Source organism: Micrasema longulum, unplaced genomic scaffold, assembly GCF_059751315.1.
Source record: "Micrasema longulum isolate JH-2025_06_02 unplaced genomic scaffold, ASM5975131v1 h1tg001259l, whole genome shotgun sequence".
In the NCBI taxonomy this organism is placed as follows: domain Eukaryota; kingdom Metazoa; phylum Arthropoda; class Insecta; order Trichoptera; family Brachycentridae; genus Micrasema; species Micrasema longulum.
Genome location: NW_028278446.1, coordinates 179,456 through 200,635, shown reverse-complemented (window position 1 = coordinate 200,635; position 21,180 = coordinate 179,456). Strand labels below are relative to the sequence as shown.

The window sequence follows — 21,180 nt, the reverse complement described above, 5'->3', positions numbered from 1 at the left end:
ATATTATAATGTAGGCATTTATTTGAAGAATAATGCACGACTTCGTGTTATAGGTGCATTTGGATAATTTTGCTTACCCAATGAATCTTCATCGAAGCGATCTCAATATGTATGTATATTTTTAGTTGTACGTAGTTATGTAAGTTATTAACTTAGTTGTTCATCAAATTGTGTGTATAAATTCAATTGTAAACAATATTCTCCGTTAAACATAGTCCGTAAAAATAACGCCGCGCCAGTGCGGAGATCGACCTTGTCCTACTTTCAAAGGCAAAAAAAAACATGACCGTACAACCTACCTAACCACCTATGGTGTTAATATATTCTTCGCAAGCTCCATTACCATTTACATAATAGTATTTGAATGAAAGTGGCGTGTGTTAACTAATCGAGTAATTAAAATATTCGATCGAAAAAATGTCAACATAATCTAAGATTTTTGTGTACGAACATTAAACTAATCGTTTTACCAATATTTATCTTTTTTGGGTGATCCCATGTAAGTAAGATTCGTTCTGAACGAATCCAACTTACATGGAATCACCCAATAAAGATTCATATTTATAGCAGGGACCGTGAAACCCTACACGCCTATAAAAGGTTTTACGTTCTCTCGTGTCTACAAAAATGCAACTTGCTTTTCATCTAAAATTGTACTTATAAATAAATGTAATGTTTTACCTTATTTCTCCATTTTATTAAAATTAACATTAGTATCATATCAAAATATGTTAGCTAAATTAATATAATATTTATGTGAATTTGTATTTACACCACATTATATTGTTATAGTTAATGTTGTGCACAAAATGATGTAATATGCAAAAAAAAAATACAAAAACCTCAAGCTAACACAGCACCAATTACGTATACAACACAATATACATTGCAAATTTCTAACAAGGCCAGCAAGATGAAATGAGAATATAGATGATAACATTTATATATGACCCGTTGATGAATCTCACCCACATGATAAAAGTTTCAGCTCTTTTACTTCGCGAAAGTCAACAGATGGAAGAGTCGGGGAAATGTGGATGCTCAAACATAGGCAGAATGGTAAATGTTATACAGGGTGTAAAGAGGCCACTTAAGCCAGCCAATGACAGGTTATAAGCCCTGTAAATGCCTAGACATCCATATTTCCTTTTCAAAACAATGTTTTCCTTTCTGTTTGCAACAAATTTAGATCTGAAAGAACTCCCTAGGGAGGAAATCCAGCCTGTCTGCAAGCATTTGGAGGTACTCGAAACATTGTTGACATGATTTGTATTTTTGTTGTTATTGTTTTGTGTGTTCGGAGTGAGGAAATTTTATTTAATTGAATTATTTTTAGGAAACTTTAAAAGAACACGCGCATTATTTTTAGTCATTTTTTATTGCGTTAACTTTCCCTCTCGTCGAGCCTAGAATCGTGATAATAATCGCGTCCGCATTTCGAAACGTTTTTTTAAATTATTTTTCCTCTTCATAATGAATGGTCGCGCGCCGCCGCAAGTCCACGTGCCTTCGTTTTAAACTATTTTGTGGATTCCCTCGGGTCGCGTTCTTCTGGAATTAGTTTGATGTCCGCATTAAAGCACCTCACGCGAGGGGACAATAAAAGCAAAACGGCTTCCGGCATGTGTAATATTGTGCGCTGCCGGTCCGGTCGTGGGTTGCTTGCCCAGCCGCAGCCGCTCTGCGCTTTCCCAATGCTTCTTTTTGCTGTCTGTGCAACGGCAGAGGATAGAAATAGCACTCAGATGTTCTGTTGGAAGCGGGGTATCGTATACGGCCTCCTGTAGCGATATAATAATTAGCACCAGCGCCAGCGTCGTGAATTCATGATGAATTTACAATAGCAATTGATACTTGCTAATTATTTTTGAAACTAAATACATATGTGTATATTTAAACTTCAAATTATCAGTTTTCGGTGTATATACAAATATTGTGATTGCGTAATGAATTAACTCATAAAACACTTTCTTGTATATTTTATTAAATATTTCAAATATGAAGTTCAGTGCTACTGAAAATTGGAAATGAACAATGTTTTCTTACGCGCGGTAAAAATTAGAGCATTCAATTGCACTGCAAAGTTTCTCTGAAATGTATGAAAGAAAAAAATAACTACTTTGAAATGTCACAGGTTCATGAGAACAATGACCAATCAATTATAGCGCTGTTATGCGTTTTGATAGATTTCCAGTTTCCGGGTAGTCGTTATTTTCAACATTTAGTGTATTTTAACAGCTACGAGGTATTTTTTTTCTATTTTTAAATGTGACGTCACTGGTGGAGTGATTTTTAAATTAAAAAACTTTAAAAATCATAGCGATGATAATACGATACGTAAAAAAAATATTTTTTAAATATTTGTTTAGTTTGATAGTCTTTTAACAAATATTTGTTTTTTTTTAAACCACTGAACTCCCTCATTCGGTAAAAATTTTAACATCTTTGTTTATTTCCAAGTGATTCATTTTAAATACTCGTATTATTCATTCCTTAGTTTCAATCCTGAGGAATAGTTGGCATCGAAGCCCTGCATCTCTTCCTCCACTCTGCTTGGTCTTCAGCGATCATCTTTATCTTTGTATATGAGGTACAGTCCAAATCATGGCATATTTGCTCCAGAAACTCTTGGCAAGAACTCTCTGCCAATTGACCACTTAATCATTCCCTTCAATATCATTAATTCAAAATCGTCAATAATTAAAAAAAACAATATTTTATTAATTTTTCACGCCCATAAGGCTTTTACATACATGGAAGTTATATAAAACATGAGTATATAAACAACATAAAATTTTTAAAATACAATATAAAGCAATAAAAGATAGAAAAGGGTTCAGAAGTAAAGTTAGCATAAAAAAAGAAGATGAGTATATACACAACATAAATTTAAAAAAATACAATTAAAGAAATAAAAGATGGAAACGGTGTTAAGAAGCATAGTTGGTATAAAAATAAAAAGATGAGTGTATAAACAACATCAATTTTAAAAAAAATACAATTTAAAGTAATAAAATATAGAACTGTAATTAGAAATATAGTTGGTTTTAAAAATAAAAAATAAATAAAAAAATAAGTTGTAGAAGCTAGATATTAAAAAAATAATAATAGATTAACAAATCAAAACATTTTTTTTAAAAACCGGGTCGTGGTCCCGTGTTAGTATTGTGGACTCACAGACCAAAGGTCCCAGGTTCAAATCCCACTCTACCACAACTCGATTTCCATTTTTCTAGCACAAGTTATTTATGACTTTCGGGAAATGGACTAAAATTTTTAATATTTAAGTAAATAATAAGAACTCTAGTATTTTTCTTTTTTTTATAAAAGATAAAAATAAAAATAAATAAAAATAAATAAAAATAAAATACAAACATATCAATGAAATGCAGTTTAAAGGTTTAAGGCAGCTAGGTATATAATGTTATAAAATACAATATGAACAGAATATTAAGTTCTGTTTGATATGGAACATATACATTGATATTTAAAATTTACAAGACTCGAGTTAAAGACATCGATGTTGTTAGTATATTGGTTCGCAAGTACATGCATCCGCACTACTGGTGAATTCGCGCTGTAATTGGTCGATGATGGACCGCAGTAGAACAGAGTATTACATCGGGTAACTTGACCAGGCACTCGCACATTAATCAAATTGATAAGTTCTCAACAATCGAACATTGATGTTATTATTTTAAATAAAGAAGCAAGTCATTTAATTTTTGTCTGTTTTTTAATGTTTGGATGTTTAAATAATCATTTAAATGTGTGTAATTTATGTATTCAATCAATATACTTAATTTAAAATTGATAAAACGCAAACATTTATGCTGAACTCTTTCGATGTCCTGAATATGAACCTGTGAAATATCCCATTATTTTTATCTCCCAGAAATAATCGACGGTTGCAAATATTCTTATAACGCTAAATTATTATTTTTAAGGTTGCCAACTCGAAATGAGAATAATCTGATAACACGGAAGCGTCTCATAACTTTGCGATGCTGTGAAACTTTGCTAATTTAGCGTAGCATTTTACCTACTAAGCTAGTTAATTTCGCATGTAATAAAGTTAAGTTAAAATAGCAATAATTTCCATCAGTTCTCTGCGGTCCATGCGGGCGGTGCGGTGGCCATCGCGTGAATATATTTGGGTGCCATTCATCTGTTTATCTGTTCGTCTCTTGTCCCATCGCACGAGGGTAGCGCCGGTGCCGGGCGGAAGTGGCAATGAACTCCCTCCCGCGATTTTTCTCCGTGCGCTTTTGACCCCACACCGCTCGAGTTTCCCGGATGGTCGATGCACATTTCGGTCTTGTACGGCGGATGTAGTGTACCGTCTAGATTAAATTTACCTTAACGATATTTTCGTCTCATTCCCTGTTGATATCGTGCATCGCTTTTTATTGTTTCCGCGTATATTTTTCATTATGGTGTGACGCACGCATTTCGCGGTATATTTAAATCAAATGATCCGTTAATAAGTATAATTTGTGTTTACGTATTCGGATCATCAAATAACTTAGGGTTACATTTACACTCGGTGAGTTAAATGTTATATATTATTAATATTTAAAACATTAACTTATAAGTAAGTGGTTATATACAAATATTTAATAACATTTCGTGAATGTTGTTGTTTACATTGTTTTGTAGGATTATTTTTTAAAGTGATTTTCGTTTATTAACACCATTTAGTTATATCGTCGCCTTAATTTGAATACAACTTAAGTTATTTTTTTCTGTATTCGAGATTATGATTGAATATTGAGAACCACCGTACAAAATAGAATCTATCTCTGTCATTTGAACGAAGAAATTATCAGAAAAGAGATAAAAACATTTTTTTTAATAACGCGTATCTCAATAATGTATATTCCTTGTTTTCATTTGTTTCGATAAAATACTTAAAAAAATCATGTATATATCTGTAAAAACAAAATATTTGGTCAAAAAAAACTTTGAAGTTTCTTACAAAATTACAAATTCATGAGGTTTTTATTGTCTCATTTAATGTTGACATTTTGTGACACGTTGTATTTAAATTAAGGTGGCGATATGTATGATTCTTTTTAAAAATACGTTAACGCTTTTTTAAATAATATTGAAGAAATACACAACACATAGATACATTTACAAAACATTGTTTTAGTTTCAATTAGATTTGTTTTTTAGTTTACAAAGATCTCGAGCTAGTCGTTTGATCTCGATCTGAAATGGAAACAACTGTAAATAAATCTTTTAAATGTTTTATTTATTTTTATAATTATATGTTTTAAATAAACTAAACATTATCCTTGCATATTGGTTCGACAACGATTTACTCAGCACTCGCTAACAAGTAACTGATTGCTCGCTGTTTGCTAAAATCCAGCCTTAAAATAGCCAACCTCGTTTCCAGTGATTCGACACTCAACACACATCACTTGCTAGAGTAGTAAAATGGAATTTTTTATGATTCACAAGGTTTTGCCTACCTAAATAATAAACTCGCCTCTTTGAAAGTACACTGCTTAGATATTTAGTCATTTTGTGATGTGCATTAATCTTCAACCGCTATTTTTGTGTACTTTACAAAAGTATATGTAATGAAATATGAACTAATAACTGCATAAATGTTTTATATGTTTTTTTTATTTTAGTACTCAAATATTTTATTTTTGTAACATCTGTGCTAAAAATAGGCGTCAAGTTGTGAGAGAGAACACGATCCGCTGCACTATAATAATTTGCCTACACGGGACCACAACCTAGTGCATATTATGATAAATCTTTTTTTATTTTTATCATACTGAATCTTGTTCATTTACTTAATGTTCATTCTTTTATGTTTTTTTATTTAGCTTTAGGTTCACAAACAGTAAAAATATTTATAAAATACAAAAAAAACATTACATATCTTTCACTAATAATTATATGTAAACAGTAATTAAATACTCAGTAATTGACCAAACATTAAAAAAGATAAGAAATCAATACAATAATTTGCCTGCATACAGTTATTAACATAAATATCAAATGTTAATAAACTAAAAAATATGTAAGCGCGTAATTAAAATTGAAAAATTCAGATACATATCGAACAAAAGAATATAATATAACTTATATTTCAATATAAGTTACCAATTAAAAATACTTGGTACACTTCCACTTATTTATTTAACCAGTTAGCTCTTTCGCCCTCTAACGGGCATCTTCAGATGTAACTTGAATTAAATAAAATAGTATAAAACTCAATTAAACGAAAACCAATGACGAAACAAGAATAAATAATATTAAATATCATTCTAAAATTTACTTTCTCTGCGTCTTTCGTACTTTCCATAATCTTCACTAGGGGCGCCAGCATAGGGCATTTTTATGCCTCAACCTTTTTACTTGGCAAGATGATGAATCTTACGCTTCAGATGCCAGTCTCCTGATAACAGTTATAGTAATCAGTAAAGTAATAAAGGCATTATAATGAATCGCATTTCAACACGCCTGCTCGAACAAATTATTTAGATTGGTTTTAATTTTCCCCGTCTAATAAAGCGTGACATTGATCTCAAACGCTCACTTTTTAATATTTAGGCTGTGTTATTCCAAAGTCTGTCAACCCAGAAGACATTTACGATTTTGAAAATATTTATCAATATAATGCCTAAATTTCTTAAATTTTCACAGCCGCACCACGGCGCCGCGCCGTTAAGAATTTTATTTCAGAAAGAAAATAGAGAGCGGTTTGATAAATGGGTATTTGAAGATAGTTTTTCTGGCACTCTCTCGCAGATGCCTTCCCGAATACTGTGCGAAAAATACAACTGCGCATCGGATTGATTATGCCTAACTTAAATCGACAAAATTGAGGTCTCATATTCCCGTTTTCCGCACTCCAAAATTCAACTGTCGGACAATTGAACGTAGTTATGCAGAAAGCAGCCAGCCATAGAAAGGCGGAACTGAGATAATAGTAATTTTATGAAAAGAGCGAATAATCAAATCTACACAACAGTTGAAATGTTTTTGTCTGATGATGATAAACAATGCATAATTTTTTTTTTTTATATTACACACAATAATCTGATTATATATTTGACCAGTTCTCATGATTTTAAAAGTTCTGTATGATTTTTCTAGTACTGTGGGTGTTTTCTGCAAATTGAGAAATGCCGTTTTGGGGATCGACACTTTTTTCAGAATGTGATTATTACAGTTTTTTTTGTATGAAAGTGATCTGGCTGTTTTTAGCAGAACATAGAATTGACCTTACTGCGTCCGATAACACCAATATCGCATTTTTTTCAAAATTGTGGACTGGCTGCTTTCTACATAACTACGTTCAATTACTACTTACATTTTTTTCAAAAAAGTGTTTTTTTTTTTTAATTTAAGAGTATCAGAAAGAAATTTTCCATCTTTATATTAAACTTCTTTATCATCTTGATCAACGCTTAGCGTCTAGTAATATTAAAATGTTTTCCACCTCTGTTGTAATATAATATCAATCTAGACTGCCTAGGGGGTGGAAACAGTCTTAGTCTGCAAACATTTGGACTTACGCAAAATATTGTATTTGAATTTATTTCAACAGAGAGGGAAAACATTTTTGAGTAGGGAATATGGAAGTCTTAGCATTTACAGGGCTTATGACCTGTATTTGGCTGGTTTAAGTGGCCACGTTACACACTGTGTAACATTCACCATTCAAATATAAAAAAACTCCCTAGGGAAGAAATCCAGCCAGTCTGCAAGCATTTGGACATAATCAAACATTGTTCAAAATATTGTAGTTTAAAAATTTCTTAGTGTAACTCCACAGAGATAAATCCTACAAATATTTTGACATATTATTTATAATATTCGTATGAGAAGTATTGAATTGAATTTTAAATTTTTATATATATTTTTTAACATTGTTAACAATAAAAATAATGTGACCTCACTAACCGTGCCGAGGACACTTAGGAATATACTTTTTTTTTTTACATGTGAGAATATGCAAAGAAGACTTAAAATACAGAGATAAGTTTCAAAATGTGAGGACAGTTTTAAACACTACGTATTTATGTTAATATCTAATTTATGCATACCTATATTATATATATTACAAAACGCACAATAAAAGAACAAAAAAATAACATAAACTATACGTTTGTGGAGCAGGTGATTCAATATTGGTTTGGGCGAATGAGACAGTCAATTTATTTTTTGATCCTGTAGTACTATGTAAGAAGGTATATTATGCCCATTTTCTAACACAGTTATTTTAGACTAGTTTAAAATGGCTCCAAAGTATTCAGATGATCATAATAACGCAAATAAATAAATATTTTTTAAAAGAACGTATTAGTATGACATATAAATTTCGTGTATTTTTGTGGGTTGGCCGTCAATTGTGTAACACAGTCCAATTCAGAGTAAGTGTTTGTGGTGGTTACGTCATAATGCCCCCCGCTTTGGTATAGTCAGCTGATGTCTCGGCCCTCGGCTCTTGGCTAGCCGTGAATCGTGAATGGGAGGCAGTGGTTAATTGTTACTTATTTTTCCACATAATATCCTCATAATACGCGTATGTATCACATCTGACGCGGTTCAAACACATTTCTATTGACGCAAGCTCCAAATAAGAATAGCTATTCCAACGGCCAAATGTTGGCATCGCCGTAATTTTTTTTACTTGTATTTGAATTATTTTAAAATACTTTTGATGTCATACTAAACTTGGTAAATCGTTTGTTTCATTCTTCGCATTATAATTATTTTTGAGAAAATGTTTTATTGTTGAATGGTTTATCTAGGTTTAAACCACTTCGTGGTCACTAGTCAGCGAGTTCGTCTCCCGCGCAAGGAAGAGGTCTTGGGTTCGATTCCTGACATGGTGTTTTTACACTAGACACTGCACTGGCCCCCGAAGCGTTAGACTAATCATCTTACCTTCATTCTAGTTAGTTAGTGCAAGTTTTTTTGTAATTAATTATTAATATAAATCGACTTGTAAAACTTAAATTCACAAATTTGGCATCACCCTTTTCATCGCTTTTGCGACATTTTCGAGACTGGTATCTTCATTATAATAATAACCTTCTATAATATTGAACTTTAACGAACAGAATATAAATAGTAACTTCGGAACAAAGAATTCTGCCATAATTACTAACCTAAACTACAGTTTTGTATCTAATCTCGAATATCAGTAAATTTAAATCATCTCTTTATAAATATTTTATGATGTTCTATAGTAACGAATAACGAATTGTTTGCAAAAGCTACTTATTCTAACGATCTGGTGTTAACTCATTTTATATTCAAATATACCGCCTTTCTATATCTTTTATATGCTAACATACATACATGTATATACAGGATGTTCTTTAAACCCTGTCACATCCGAAACCACGATGATCAGTATGGGCAAGAAGACATATTAGCATATTTTAAAGAATATTTAGAACGCAGAAATTAAAAAAAATGTATATATTGAAAAAAACAAATGCTTGCTTACTTCTGCAGGGGAGAAGCGAGGGGGGCGTGGCCATGTGGTTGACGGTGTATCAGACTCCCCCTCCCCTCTCCTCGCTTCTCCCTTGCAGAAGTAAGCAACCATTCGTTTTTTTTAAATATTTTATTTTTGTAAATTTCATTCGTTCTAAAAAAATATTTTTATGTGCCATTATGTCTTCTTGCTCACACTGATCATCGTGGTTTCAGATGTGACAGGGTTTAAAGAACAACCTGTAAATATTTTTCTTATTATTTATATTTTTCTTTTTATACCCATGCTTAAATATTTTTTTTAAATTTTTGTATATCTTACTAACTCACTATATTGTTATATTTTATATTGTAAAAGGAGCTTGTGCCGTATAATAAATAAATCAATAAAACAATAATGAATTCTTACAACTTGACTAAAAATAGTAGAGACTGAAAGTTTTCTTTGAGAATCCAATTAATAAAACGGTCAAAATAAGATTGTTTGTAATCATAATAAAATAATATATTTTTATGAAAAAGCAATGCTATTAAATGGAGTACCTAGTTTTAGATCTTAAAAAAATATTTAAATGAATTAACTCATATAAATTATATCTCCGCAGCTGTTAAATACTTTTCTTTACATGTTTGCTCTGTTGTTTAAAAATATACATAATGTAATATGTAAGTATGGATACCCCATCAATTATGATTAGTGTTTACTTTGTTTATTCATCTAATTGCAGATTTATTATAATTTAGATTGTTAATGCGGTTGATTAGCAAAATTATGTATTATTGGATAATTAATCATCATAAATTTACGGTGCAAAATTGATATTCCTATCGTAAATTCGATATTATATGTACGAAACAAAGGGAAATCGTGTAATTATGTTCGGTGTTCACGGGCACTGAACTCGAGCTATTTTTTTTTGCTTTGCTAAAAATTTCCATTAGCGCGGTTCTGAAATTTGTTCTATTTTTGCAAATATAATTCGGAATATTAAACAAAAAGACTTTATTCCACATTGATTACTCCCGATTGACAGTTTTTTACACCTCCAATAGATGACTTATTAAATACACTCTAAATTATAATACTGACACAGGCAAAATGGTAAATGTTATACGGCGTGTAAAGATAACTAAATCCAGCCAATGATAGGTTATAAGCCCTTTAAATGCCTAGGCTTCCATATTCTCTTCGCAAAAACCTTTCGGTTGTAATATATGTTAGTATGTCAATTTTTGTTCATTTAATCTATATACGAGTATAAATTCAAATCCTAGCAATAGCAAAGCAATGCCGGGTTCAGCTCGTTTTTTTTATAAATACAAATTTATATATATAAAATACCAACAACAAACGTTTGTATTTTAAAATTGCGCCGTGACTGACTGCAGAACGGTGCAACTAAGTTGATGTACTAACGACCTTTACTAAAATAAACATGCTCCTACAACTACCAAAAGTATGTATTTTCTCCCACTCTAAAAATTCACTTCTCTCTGGCTCCTGAACCGTCGACCGCTCCACCATCCAGCCTTGATCTTCGCTTCGTCTAGACCTGGCCGAAGGAGTCTAGAAGGTGCTAAGTGAGAAGGTTCTGCGCCGCAGTCCTCTCCGCTGAAGCAGTACGAGGCCATCGGCCTTCAAAGGGGACAGCGGCGTAGGCACGACAGCACCAGGTTGCGACATTTCACTGAAAACGGGAGTCCCCCTCTCGCAGGGCTAATGCACCAAGAGAAAAGGTTAAAAGCCAGACATACGGTCCCTATATTCCTCTCACCACGGATCACAGGGTCCCGCTGTCGCTAGCTACGTGTCGTCCGGTCGCGGGTTTACAACCCGACGCCGGGAACTGGAGAAGTAGTCGGGCCGGCGGTTTGCCAGTATCCTCCCGGTACCTCTCCAGTCCAGGCGCGCGTGCGCGTCGGCAACAAGCTTAATTGAAATTTTACTTTGGCGTACACTAAAAAAAGAAGTTATTTCAACAATTAAAATTTCCCTCCTCCTTCATTGTGTACCGGTACCTACATAAAAATGACATTTAATAAATAAAAGGACCAAGAAAGAACTAAAAGGAATTTCTGGGAAAAAAATACTATTACTGTCGGCTCTGTCATACTGCTCCCAAATTAGACAATTCTAGAAATTTCCTTTTATAAGAATATTCATGATTTACTTTTGCAGGTATAAATATTATTCTCTTTTAAAATTGGTATATGCCGCATAGGTATGCAAATAAATATGAATTCAAATAGTTAATAACATTTAGTAAATATGAATTCAATGATTTCTTTTTATTTAACTTTTTGCCTAATAATCTCTGTGCTTGTCGGGGTTATTTCCAAGTGGTATTTTTTTAAAACCAACTATAATTGTATGGGTTTTTTTCTTCTGTTTAAGCTTAAAAGTGACATAAGCCGTAAACAATACAATAAAATATAAATATAATAAAAATTACAACATTTATTTTAAAAAATATATCATAATGACTATTATTTGAAGTTCGAGGGCCATTATTTACTATCTAAATTTTATATAAACTATCACAAAATGTTTATGTAATTTGATTCACCAATTTTTATCACGCGCAAAAAAACATTTATTGTATCCAATTTCTCGTAGGGCTGAATTCCTCATTACCGTAGTTCATTATACTATGGTATTTAGTAAAGCTATTAAAGTGTACCTAATGAAGATATGACTTATTTTGTAAAAATATCGAAATTCCACTCCGATTTTTAAATGTATTTTAAACATTTTATTCATTTATTTATTTATTAAAAGGAATAACCCGCTAAGCCTCCATTTAGAGACTTGCTGCTTGCTTCTATATAAGTAAGATAGGGGGGATATGGAAGGAGGTAATGAAAAACACACTACATAAAATAAATAAAAACGCATGATTTAATTACAATTATTGAATTCACTTACGTGACATGGAAAATCACAATGTTAGTGTATCAAAAAAAAAAGTTTACGCCGCTGACTTGCTATCGTCAATGCTAGATTTTTAAGTCTACAGACCTGGTCTGGTATTCTAAACGCTCTCGCGAGAGTAAAGAACGCTTCGCTAACACGTAATTTACTCACTAATTACGCTCTATATACCCGCGAGAACGTTCTGAATCGCTCCCTTACTCTTTAATTAATTTATTTTATTTATTTTATTTTTGCACCACAACAGGCCAGGAGGCCCAATAACAGCGGTGAATTACATCACAGAACACCCAGGCTTGAGAAAAATCACATTTATTTTTTTTTGTGTTCTCACCGGGAATCGAACCCGGAACCTTCCGTCTGTGAGTCAAGCGTCTTGACCACTACACCACGGAGGCCGCCCGTGGTGTAGTGGTCATACTAATTAATAATAATATTAATTATGCGTGTATGTTTTTTCCACATAGTTAATTGTCACAATTTAGTGTGATCTTATTTCAATGCGTGAAATAATTACATTCTTTTTCGATTGAAAATATTATTTTTAAACCGATTTCAACTGTAGAATTACTTACACTTATAAAAAATAATCACTGTTTCCCCTTTAAGTCATAAGATTGACGAATCGATTGTTCAAAAATATCATTATATTTATCTAAAAATGAACATACTATACAGGGTATTCTTTAAACCCTGTCACATCTGAAACCACGATGATCAGTATGGGCAAGAAGACATATTAGCATATTTAAAACAATATTTAGAACGCAGAATTAAAAAAAAAAAAAAAAAAAGCATTTGGTTGCTTACGTCTGCAGGGGAGAAGCGAGGGGGGCGTGGCCATGCGGTTGACGGTGTATTAGACTCCCCCCTCTCCTCTTCTACCTTGCAGAAGTAAGCAACCATTTGTTTTTTTTTAAATATTTTATTTTTGTAAATTGTGTTCGTTCTAAAAATTTAGTTTAATGTGCCAATATGTCTTCTTGGTCATTCTGATCATCGTGGTTTCGGATGTGACAGGGTTTAAAGAACACCCTGTATAGACGGGTCCTTCGTTACTTCGTCCTACTTCGCCAGTGATCCTGGAGCCTATGGCAACATCTAAGAAGTTTTAATAATTCCAAGTTAAGTCATTTTTCTTTTTTAACATTGCTTTTGCTTAAATTTTATTTCAGTTTATTTTTTATAAAGTTTAATTGGCTCTGCACCATATAGCTTTTTTACTGGGATAAAAGTATTACTATTATTATTGATACTCGGTGATTCATACCAATATGCATTCCATAAATTAATATCACAAGAAATTCCAATATCATATAGCACAAAGTATTTTTTTGCAAAACATTATAATATTATACACATCACTATAGTGATTTTTCTCTCTTTGAAATGAATTGATTTGTTAAATATCAATTGATATCTCGCTCAACTCCGCCAGATGTCAAGAGTGCGTTATCCGATAGATGCAACTCTAAATTAGAGACCCTAACACGACGATGACTAATATTCTTATTCTGTCTTCGAGGAACGGATGATGACTGGCTGCTGGCAGAGGTAGATGTTCGCTTAGTAGTTTTTGGTTAGGGTAAAAGTTTCATACATTATATAATAAACACACTCTTATGGTTAATTTTGTCGATGTCCTCATGATGTTTTTTTTGTCCTATCCTTACATATGTGGTTCTTATCTCCTGTCAAGACTCTGGTGATTTTTCCGATTCAGGTCTCACTGACGTCTGCCTGTATTCTCACATCTTTAAGACTGGAGTCTGGTAAAACGAACGCAAAATGAGGAAATCATACGATTTGTCCTTTTAAAATTAGATGAAAAAATATTTTTTTAAGGTATTTCTGTTTAAAAATATACTTAAAAGTTTTATGTAACTATATAATTATTTTTAGACCGGCAGATTACGCCATTTCAAATTTAGACTAAACTTAGGTATCTGGGATCTCAATAAAGACTAAGAATCGATTATTTTTTTTTTGTAATAATTTGAAGATAATAAATTGAACATGAAAGTGGCCAAAGCGAAATTTATTTTTTTTGTTTTTGAAAAGAAATACAAGCATTTTAAATCACATACATTTTTGTGACATTTTCCTTTTTTTCTACGTAAAATTATGCCTTCGGTAATACTTTAAAAAACATATATTTATTGAAATATTTTAGTTGAAACCTTTTTTCGGTACTGGTTAGGGCAGGTATGAAGGTAAAAACGTAAATAAGATGTTGTTATAAATTAAATATTACAACCAGAATTATCTTCTTTTTTTAAAAAAAGAGAACACTGTTCTATAAAAAAAGGTTTCAACTAAAATATTTCAATAAACATTTTTTATAATACGCAGATCGTCCGTAAACGATGCGTGTCACCATCTAACTAACTTTACTGGCGTCTTCTTTTCGCTCATATATGCATAAATTGAGATTTTTTAAACAAGTAAGCCTTCCCCTGTGCGCAGTTCCCGCGTGTGGGAGATTCTTCTCGTTCTTAATGTCCATCTTTGTGTTGCAGGAGGGGGAGACTGCGGCGCAGGCTGTCGCCCACAGCGCGGCCGGCAAGCTGGCCGCCCTGCAGGATGTGGGCCCCGCCCGCCCCGCCTCGCTAGGCCGCCCCATGCTGACCCGAGAGGCCGCCACCATCACAGGTCAGCGAATATTTTTATGTCTTGGAACTTGATTCCATATACCTATTAGTGACATTGTAATGTATTTAGCACGTACATGGGCACTTGTTGCATTTTATCAGCTGGTGGTAGATAATAATGTACCACTTATGATGCAAAGTGGGTACCTAGTTCCCAGGTGCATATACAATTTAACCATCTGCGAAAATAATGCGTCTCCCTATGGTCATGTCGTTAAAGTTTTTTTCTTCGTTTCCTCATTAAAGTTTTAAAAAAAAAAACATATTTTTTTATAATCATTGATCAATAAGTCCACTTATATTCACCATACACTCTCGCATGCACACGATACTCACACACCTATACACATATACACACACCCTCACACACCCTAAATATATATACTCACCCTACAATAATAAAACGGATACACTAAATAAGAGTACGCATTGTTTTTTATTTATTTAATTTTATTGTGACTATTAATACCATAATTTATTGATATACATTTAAAAAAACTTATTACTATTACGAGACTTTATTAATAATCTAGTAAAATTATATTCGATTGTATAAATTGCATCTATCTCAAATTAATTTTTATTAATATTAATCTTATATAAATTCTAATAAACTGCTTTAATAACATATAATGAAAACTAAATTTTGGTCTATACACAATTTTTAATTTTTCTTTTGTGACTATTGGTGTTCACATATAATTGGTAAAAGATGTTAAGTGTTATTATTTTTTATTTTATAAATTGTGATATATTTTACTGTCTGTGAACTTAAAATAAATAAATAAATTTCTCGGTCTTCCTCGTCCTCTGCATCTATCAACATTCGCATCATAAATCTTTTTAGCCGTTCTTTCGCTGTCCATTCGCTCTACATATCTAAACCAACACGGCACTCCTTTCTTGATCGATTATGCTAGTCTCTGCGTTACACAATATACGGATCTCGACATTTGCTTCTACGATTATAAGACGTTCCGCTATAGCAACCTTCGAATTATTGCACTTACTGTTTGAATTAATTTTCTATTTGCACACTGTAGCTTATACAAAAACATAATATAATCAAATTTCCAATCCAACGATTACATATAGAAATTAAACAGGATTGTGGAGTATTAAAAAATATCATTTTTGTTCGTCGGATTCACATGTAATTTGCTGGCTTTTGACTTAAGACTTAACTGTTTGTTTTATGTGGTAAGTCAGAGTTCTTAATACTTTCAAAATAAAGCGTTTACGATGAAATGGCATGGCAATGAAAGCATGCACAGTCTATTCAAATCGTTTATAACCTTTGCTTATGTGCGCATAACAAAAAGTTTTCGTGTAAATCTTTCAAATGTACGTGCTTACACAGGCAAAAAATGTATGTTTACCTGGTTCACTGACAGGCACACTTACACATTAACATAAGCTTATTAAACATTCGAACACACTGTACCTATTCATTTTTATGAAGATATTTTTGTTGTAAATTGCTGAAATGTTTTTTTCTATGTTGGTAATCATTATAAATTAACATGTATTTTATTTTAAAAAGGATCTATATTACCTATGTTTTAGTTGCACTTTTCGAATATTTGAGAATCAATGGAAAAATGTGTAATATCAACTGACAAGAAAAACGATAGTTTGATGGAGATAATAACATTGAGGATATTTATGCGTGATGCAACCTCGAGTTTTGGCAAGCATCCACCTTTCTAATTTCCCGCAACCTTGCCGTTTTACAATTAGCTGATATAATATTCCCGAATATCTCCGCAATGGACAACGTTCGGCACATAGCGTATCAGTAAAAAGTAGTAAGTCAGTTGTCCCGTTGGGGGTACTATTTGGCACATGGAGAAAAGGAGGTTGAACACGCTGCGTGATTTTTGGCGCCGGTCCATTCGGTTCAAAACCTCTCAGCTGTTTATTTCTGGTCGGCTTACGAGCCGGCATCGGCAGTACTGTGGGTAACTTCGCGGCTTCTGGATTTCGGGACGCTCTTTTCACTCCGTATTTACTATTGCCGGATATGGAAAATTGCTCGAAACGATCGTCGAGACTTCGTTCGTTTACCCTTCGTAGCACCCCGACTAGCGACTCGACGAAGTAAACGTAAATCAAAACGGCGCTTTATGGAAGTGAATATTTACGTCATAAGATTGTTAGATCATCGAACGATTCGCGAGCGGCTCGAGTAATATAATCGAGATTTCGTTATCAAAATATAATTTTCGTTTGAATTTATCATTTTTCAATTATTATCTTTTCATTATTCGGGCATAGGTAGTACATACAAACAGCTGCAGTTATTTTCTTGAATTTCTAGTGCAAGTGATAGTGTAAACATACAAAACACCTGTCGTAGATTTATTTAACCTGCGTAGAAATATAGCAATCGAGTGTGTATCAGTTTTTATGCCGCACAATTCTCGATTGCTCCAGTGCTAATTGTCATTCTACCGACTTCGTGTTGACCAACGGCTGGCGGAGTTGTAACGAAAAGTGCAGTGTGTTGTGATGGTGGTGTGGTGAGGGTGGTCGGGCAGAAGGATGTACGCAGCAGTGGCCGGGTCGGGGGCAGCGGGCAGGGCGAAGACGCGCACGCGCAAACAGCCTTCCGCGGACTACGCACAAGACAAGCAAACGATCCTTTGCAATTGGCAAGACGGTAAACAATGATACCGTTTCCTATTAAACCTGCTGAAATAAAAACGTCGCAAATGTCAGATTACCTCTTGCCAATAATGAAGATAAGCACACAATGCGTAATGTTGATATCACTTATCTTTCAATATTATCGTCAAATTATTTATTGAAACTGAATAGTAATTTAATTAGTTTGCTTTTGTGACAGCCAATTTTCTACACAAATCGTCATCGATGGAAAAGAGCAAAGCAAATTCAATCTAATCAAGTGTTTTGGGTAAGGCTTACGGTCGCAATAATGGTCTAAATGAACATTTTCATATTTAATTTTACGTGTTCGTATTTGTTTGACGTTTAATCACCGGTGTGGCCATAAATGAAGCAAAGTTTAGGCGTATGCAAAAATAAAATCCTCAAATCGCTCTCTAGGGGATAGAGAAGATTTACAATACTACCACTGGGAAGCATTTCTTGACAATTCGAGTCGAGGTGGACCATGGAACTTTTAACAGTCTGCCCGAGGAATTTTTTATCAGTCGTTATTCGGTGATTAAATTAATGATCACAATATTTTTTTCTAAACCCGAGTGAATTTGGCGTACACGTGTAAACTTTAAACTGCACTGTTAGTACCTATACTATTGGAAAATAAATAAAACCGATACCCTGTGATAGTAATTGGCGAAAAGAGAGATTCGGTATATTTTAATTTTACTCGTTTTCATCCATTTATGTCAATTCTCCCATCAAACTACATTATTGTACGTTATATTATTTTTAGTATAATTTATTCCATCGTTTCACCGTTCTGCTTTCATATACATTTTTGCGATGTGATTTTATCAATCAAATTATAAAGATGTATCAAACGTTCTATTCTTGAATTTCGTTGTGCAGTTTAAACCAAAAAAATTAACGACAAATGAACGTAGTTATACAGAAAGCAGCCAGCCATAGAAAAGTGAAACTGAGATAATAGCCATTTTGTAAAAAGAGTGAATTATAAAATCTACACAATAGTTTAAATGTTTTTGACTTTAACAAACGATAAACAATGAATATATAATTTTTTTATATATATTACAAACAAGAATCTTACTGTGTATTTGACCAGTTTAAAAGATTTTGAAAGTACGATAAGATTTTTCTAGTTTTGTGGATGTTTTCTGCAAATTGAGAAATGCCGTTTTTGTGATGGACACCTTTTTCCGGAGGTGATTAATACAGTTTTTTTTATTATATGAAAGCGGTCTGGTTGTTTTTAGCAGAACACATAATCGACCTGACTGCACCCGATAACATCAAAATCTCGTTTTTTCAAAATTGTGGTCTTGCTGCTTTCTGCAGAACTACGTTCAAATATGAATAAGTAATATTTCTGTAACCGGTTCCTTGGCCTTTTTTACGTAACGCAATGACAAAAGGTTTTTCACACACATCTTTAAACAACTTAGCGGTTTCCGTGTTGTAATATATATGATATTTGACTCACGCACGGAAGGTTCCGGGTTCGATTCCTGATGAGAAGATAAATATTAAATTAATCGGGTTGAGGTCCCGCGGCTAGTGTTGCGGACTCACGGATCAGGGGTTCAAAGTTCGAACCCACATAACTTGATTCCCCTTTTCTAATTGTGAGTTATTTACAACTCGTTGAAAATGGCCCAAAAAAAATTTTACGACTTGATTTTTTTTTTTAAATGCAATTTTTTTTTTTTAAATAAGCGATTTTTCTCAACCCTGGGTGTTTTGTTCCACTGTTTACTGTACCACTGTAATTTGGCTTTCTGGTCCGTTGTGGTGTAAAAAAAAATATGTAAGAAGAAACAACTACAATAAGCTTGTAACATGGGGATGTAGGATGGGGTGGTGCATATTCCAATATATTAAACTCTCTTAAAATAGTACAAATATTAATTATTAGTAATTTTAAAGAAACCCTCAACATTCAATACGGAAAGTCTATATATAATATTTAAGATTCATACAGTAGACAAAAGAAAAAATAAAAGAATTTGAAATGAATAAGTCACTAAAATACCAACATAATATTAAAATTCTTAAATTCCATACAAGTCATGGTCAAAATAGCTTTATTTTCAAGGGTGTAAAAAATAATAATAATCTTCCTAATGAACTAAAAGCTATTAAAACAATATATCAATAATTAAATTTAAAGTTAAACTAAAGAAATTTTTTGAACTCGTGTAAAAACAACATTAAATTTTAATTAGTATGAATGTATTATTGTTTTATGTTTTTTTCTTTACATATCCTATCTTTTTATTTTTCTTTTCATGTACTCGTATTTAAAATTATATAAACTCTTATTAATAAACAACTAAAACAGTGTAAGTCACTCTCCAAGCACAAGAGTTAGTCTCTTTTTGGAGAGTTACAGTGATAAAATTTACTAGATGTGTAAAAGTAGATGTGTTTAGAATTTTACAAAAACATGTAATTTAAAAAAAAATATCGCGAAAAAGTCTTCTACGTCACGTAGTTATGCCAAAAAAGCTACATTTTAATATCACGCAAGCGGAACGATATTTATGCTTCTGTGAAAATATTTTTTATTTGGTACGTCTTCGTTTATTTTATTGTTCGGTATTGTAATGTACCTAGCATAAATGCACACTTTATTCAAGTTTGTCTTATTCAGCTTTCAGGAAAGTCCTGATTTTTTTAATACGCAATATTTTATTATTGTTATTAGGGAATCTGTAAAAGAGTTACAGAAAAACAATGTTCAAATATCTATTCATCAAAGTTCCCTGTCACCGTTTATCCTCTTAAATCCTTCAATGACAGGTTATAAATAATAATATAAAAATCAAATGCCTAAATTTCAACATTTCTTTCTCAAAAAGGCTCGTCACCTCTATTGAAACATCCGTCAAGTATTTAATTTTTTAAAATCACAACAAGGCAATATGCCATTTAACCACAAAACAAAACACGCCTACATTTGAGAAAAACAACATTTTTAAAACGGATGTTAAAAATCTTTTTGTTGTTTTCCTCACCTCAGAACCGAACCAATTTTATTGTTTTTTTGAAAATAGTATCATAATGAAACTTTCTGTGTCGACATCTTTGGCGTTTTTTAAAAATAGTTGTCTCTTTGTATTCCATACGTCTGAAGATAATGCTATACTGGAAAATACTGGAATACGTATTTATGAAGAAAATAGAGACCGCGTTTCCTCTTGCAAGATCAGTTAGAACATTGTATAATTTTTACCATGCAGGAAATATATCCTGATATATGAAATATTTGATCAACATCCGTATTTTTTAATTACTTCTATCTGAGTCGTTAGCATGTCATGCCTTCGTTTCGCAAGCTTTTTTCTATCATTGTAATTTTATGAAAAATGTATTTCGCACTCGTTTTGAAAACTATTTTGGCTCTTGTGCTAAGCATCCTTTTGTCCTATGTGAAGTACAAACAAACCATACAAAGATAGAACGCACTTC

General features: G+C 32.6%; 1 protein-coding gene across 5 annotated transcripts in view; it reads left to right on the top strand.

Moving 5' to 3' along the window:
- The window catches only part of milt (trafficking kinesin-binding protein milt), a 146,267-nt gene that overhangs the window by 15,624 nt on the left and 109,463 nt on the right, over positions 1 to 21,180 (top strand). For 3 of the 5 annotated variants that reach the window (XM_088234595.1, XM_088234596.1, XM_088234590.1), the window contains one exon: positions 14,929 to 15,061. In XM_088234595.1, the coding sequence (XP_088090721.1) occupies positions 15,031 to 15,061 (31 nt within the window). In that variant the 5' untranslated portion in view covers positions 14,929 to 15,030. Of the gene's footprint in view, positions 1 to 4,103; positions 4,547 to 14,928; positions 15,062 to 17,007; positions 17,723 to 21,180 lie in introns of those variants that run through there. The other 2 variants (XM_088234597.1, XM_088234592.1) reach the window with 2 other exon arrangements.